Source organism: Geospiza fortis, unplaced genomic scaffold, assembly GCF_000277835.1.
Source record: "Geospiza fortis unplaced genomic scaffold, GeoFor_1.0 scaffold55, whole genome shotgun sequence".
Taxonomy (NCBI): Eukaryota; Metazoa; Chordata; class Aves; order Passeriformes; family Thraupidae; genus Geospiza; species Geospiza fortis.
Window position 1 is genome coordinate 11042322 of NW_005054308.1, and position 4322 is coordinate 11046643.

Sequence of the window (4322 nt, forward strand, 5' to 3'; positions counted from 1 at the left end):
GAATGCAGGGATACAGGGACACACCTCACTCCCCACCCCAGAGCATTGCAGGACAGCACTTTGGCCCCCAAAGGACCTGCAGGACCCTTGGGCCCCCCAAAAAAGGAAAGACACCCCAGTGTTCCCCAGCACCATGACCACACCAAGAGCTTTGTTGCTGCCTGCACCAATGTTTTGACCCCTTCCCAGATTCATGGAGCCCCCCAGGGGCTGCCCTGCCCTGTGAGCTCCAGGCAGGTGCCCTGCTGCTGTTTTAGCCCCCAGTGATGGGCCTCAGCCCTGCCCATGCTGGTGACAAGCTGCCTCTCTCCTCTACAGACTGAGGACAAGGAATATGATGACCTGGAAGAGAAGTTCCAGTGTGTGGCATCCAGTGTGGCCACGCTGAAGGAGAACATGGCATCCTACCTGGGCCACCTAGAGGTAACCCCCTGACCACTGGCCCCATCCCCTCAGGAGCTGTTCCTTGGGATTGGGGAATACTTCTAAGCCCTGTGGAAAGCAGGAGCTGTTGGGGATGTTCAGGGATTTGCAGCTGAGCTGTTGTGTCAGGGACTTGCACAACACCCAAGGATTGCTCAGGTCCAGGGGAGTTTAAACCAAAGCTGAGGCTTTGACAACACTGTCTGAGCGGGTGTCAGTTGAGAATAATCCGTCCTTAAACTTATCATTATTTCAAGGTCTTAAATGATTGAAAAGGCCGGGTGTTGTTCAGCCTGGGAATTCTCACTTTAATAATGTGTATAAGGCAGAAATGTCCCCAGATCAGTCCTGACAACAAATTGCCCTTCTGAAATCACCTGGGTCAGCAGCTGCTACGATTTCTCATGGAAATCCCTCGGGGCATCTGAGGAAAACGAAAGTCTGAGTGCTGGCAAAACATGCAATCACCAGCCACAGCATTATCAGGAAAGCCTCGGGGAGCGGCCGAGGGTTCAGCAGCAATTCCTGGGCTGGAAAGACCTTGCAGGAAAGATTGACAAGGGCTGCCCACACAGGATTATTGGGAAGGAGCTAAAGGAGTGTGGTGCTGCCTCCCTTGCAGGCGTTCCTGCTGCCCAGCCCGCACCAGTGTGACCTGCAGATGGAGCAGGGGCCAGCCCAGCAGCACCGCCGCCTCTCCCAGCTCCTGCAGAGCGCCGTGTTCCCCGAGTTTGTGAGTGCTCCTGCCCTGCACATCTCCTCCAGCTCTCCCACCTTCTGCCAGGGCACACTGGGGGCTGGCAGCCAGGAGCTGAGGGCACCCCAGTGTCCTCAGAGTCCCCCAGAGCCCAGCTTGGCAGGCAGAGCCAGGAGTGAGTAACAGGATCCATCTGCAGCACATGGAGGGAGGGAGCAGCTCCAGGGGACAAGGGAGGGCAGGGACAGGGACACAGCAAGAGCACAGCCAGGGCTGGGATGAGCTGCAGTGTGTGCCTGATGTGCCTCCAGGGAGATGGGGAGGAGACCCAGGGAGATGGGGAGGAGACCAGAACCCCCCAAGGCAGGGGCAGAGGGCCCTTGAGCGGGCTCAGGGCAGGGGTGTGGGCAGACACTCAGCTGAGGCTGCTCTGAGCCATTCCAGGGTCCTGCCCATCTGCTTCCATGGATCACAAGTTTGGAATTGTGTCAGGCTCCCTCCCAGGGGTTTGTGTTGGTTGGCATCCTATGTGCCCCCAGGGAAAGATGTCCCAGGTGCTCCCCACTCCACACAGACCCCCAGGCCTCTGCCCCCCTGTGCTGGCAGCTGCTCCTGCCTGGGGGGCTCACCTGGAAATTGGGGTTGTCCCCTGGCAGAAGCAGCGTGTGGACAGGCTGGTGTGGCAGCCCCTGTGCAGCCTCTCAGACATGCTGGAGGGGCCCCAGCAGCTGGTCAAGAAGCGCCTGGACAAGCTGCTGGACTACGAGGAGATCCAGGAGAGGAAGAGTGAGATGGGCAGCGTGAGCTATGATGAGGAGGCTGCCATGAACACCTACCTGGCCATCAATGACCTGCTGGTGGCCGAGCTGCCCCGGTTCAACCAGGTGGCTGTGCAGCTCCTGGGGCAGATCCTGCGCTCCTTCAGCGCCCTGCAGCTGGACTTGGCTGCCCAGGTCCTGCACCACGCAGAAAAGGAGCTGCAGCAGGTGAGTGGGACCCCTCAGGACCCCTCAGGCGCAGGGGCTGAGCCAGAACTGCCTTCTCCAGGTTTGGGAGATCTCTCAGACATCAGGGCACTGAAGGTTTGCTGTCCCCACCTGCCCTTGCAGACACACAGCTCCCTGTGGAGCATTTGTAAGGATCTCCCTTCCTTCCTGCCCAGGAAAAGCCAGATTTTCTCTTCTGCACTGTCAGACACTGTCCTGCTTTCTGTTTGTGGACACTGCTGGTAATTTATTGATGTGCTGCTGTCTGAGGGATCAGTGTGAGCTCAGAGCTCCCGAGAGCCCTGTGCCAGGAAGGCAGGGAGGAGAAAGGCAGCTCCTGGGCTGGGGAAAGGCTCCCCCAGCCCCATCCCCTGGGAGACGTCTCCCAGAACTCCTTGCTGCTCAAAACTCCTCACTGGTGTTTGCAAACACGGGCAGGGAGGGCTGTTACAAGCCCTGGGGTGGAGCCCTGGCCTGAGCCAGGAGCAGGAGGAGAGCAAAGTGCAGCTCAAAGCCAGAGAGGAGCACCTGTGATCCCCTGTGCAAGGTGAATTTAGTGGTCAGGTCTGCTCTCTTGCTTCCTCACCCCTTTTCTTCCTCCTGCTTCCCTTCTGCCTCTACCCAGAGCTCTCCCAGGGCTCCCCCTGATCCCAGTCTGTCTCCACAGCTGCCCCATGGGCACATGGCCCTGCCCAGCTTCTGGAAGGTGGTGGAGGACAGCCTGCAGCAGTCGGGTGCCCAGCTCCGTGCCTTCTGCCAGGCCTTTGAGACTGTGGCACCCAGCCCTGGCACACAGGTAGGGGCAGGGCAGGGCATGGCTTAGGCCAGCTGGATGCAGAGACATTGGACTGTGGCTTGCCAGTGCAGAAAATGCCCTTGGTGGGGAGGCTGCCTCAGGATGGGGCCCAGGGGGTGCCACAGGATTTCCCCCAGGCCCCTGAGAGCGGGGATAGCCAGGGATGGAGGAGCTCAGCTCTGCTGGTTCTGGGCTCTCATCTCCAAACCTGGGGGTGGAGCGGGGAGTGTGAAGGAGTTTCTGCTGTTAACCTGTCCCTGGGGTGTGATGCTGCAGAAAGGAGAGCAGGAGTGGGGTCTCATGGAATGCTCCTGTGTCTCGTGCTCCCCCCCAGCCTCTGACCCCTGCTGAGGAGAGGAAGGTCCTTTCCCTTGTGAGCAAGCACGGCCCAGACAAGCTTTACCAAGTGACCAGCAACACCAGTGGCAGCAGAGAGCTGGACCTGACCTTGCTGAGGGGACAGATCGTGGCTCTGCTGCAGAATTCCGACACCAAGGGCAACACCAGCAGGTGGCTGGTGGATGCTGGAGGTACTGTGGGCACTGTGGGCAGCCTCTCCTCACCCTGGCACCAGGGCCAGGTTCACCTCAATCATTTCCTATCCTGGATGAAGCAGCAGGCCGTGGTCTCCTGTGCTCCCTTCCAGGCTGTGCTCAGCCCAAGGCCACCTGAGCTTTGCCACCAGCTGTAAGGTTCAGGTGGTTCCCCAGGGGAAGTGTCATGGCTGGGGAAGGAGAATCCATGCACACAGAAACACATGGAATTCCCTTTTTGGGGGGGATTTCTCCTGGATGTGATGGGCAGGGCTGCTGTGCCATGCCAGGCCACAGCCAAATTGTCATTGCTGTCTCCTGCAGCCAGTGCTGTGTGTGCCAGCAGCAGGGCCCTGTGACCTGGGTGTGTCTGTGTCCTGCAGGTCCCCGGGGCTTTGTTCCTGCTGCAAAGCTCCGGCCCTACAGCCCAGCCCAGGTGCAGCCGCCTGTGATGCAGCTGCTGGGCCTGGACGGTGACATGGAGAGAAGGAGACATTCCTGTGCATGCCCTGAAGCTCCCAGGCCACAGGTGGCCACCTTCACCCCAACATTCCAGGTGAGAGTGGGGGACATCCCTGGGGCCATTTTCAGCAACCCCACCAGTTCTCCCTGCTCATCCTGGTGTGGCTGGGAAGGTGGATCTGCTTTTCCAGGTGTCCCCTTTGCTGGCACCAGGGTGGACAGGGCAAGAGAACTGCCCTTGGTGGGTGCCCATTCCTCCTTCCATGGAGCTGCTGTGCTGCCCTCTGGGAGCTGCCACATCCTTTCCCCCTTGACTCCCAGCTCCAGCCAGGGCTTCCTCCATCCCTCCCTCCCTCCCTCTTTCGTTCCCTGCCCCCCAGGTGGGGGCCAGGGCTTCCTCCATCCATCCCTCCCTCCCTCTTTCG

At 59.8% G+C, this 4322-nt stretch overlaps 1 protein-coding gene across 1 annotated transcript in view; it reads left to right on the forward strand.

Annotated features, from left to right (window-relative positions):
- ARHGEF37 (Rho guanine nucleotide exchange factor 37) overlaps positions 1-4322 on the forward strand; it is a 10896-nt gene that overhangs the window by 6178 nt on the left and 396 nt on the right. Inside the window, exons 7-12 of the mRNA XM_031055319.1 lie at positions 319-423; positions 1046-1156; positions 1777-2106; positions 2774-2902; positions 3237-3432; positions 3819-4056. Coding sequence (XP_030911179.1) covers positions 319-423; positions 1046-1156; positions 1777-2106; positions 2774-2902; positions 3237-3432; positions 3819-4056 — 1109 coding nt within the window. The remainder of the gene's footprint in view (positions 1-318; positions 424-1045; positions 1157-1776; positions 2107-2773; positions 2903-3236; positions 3433-3818; positions 4057-4322) is intronic.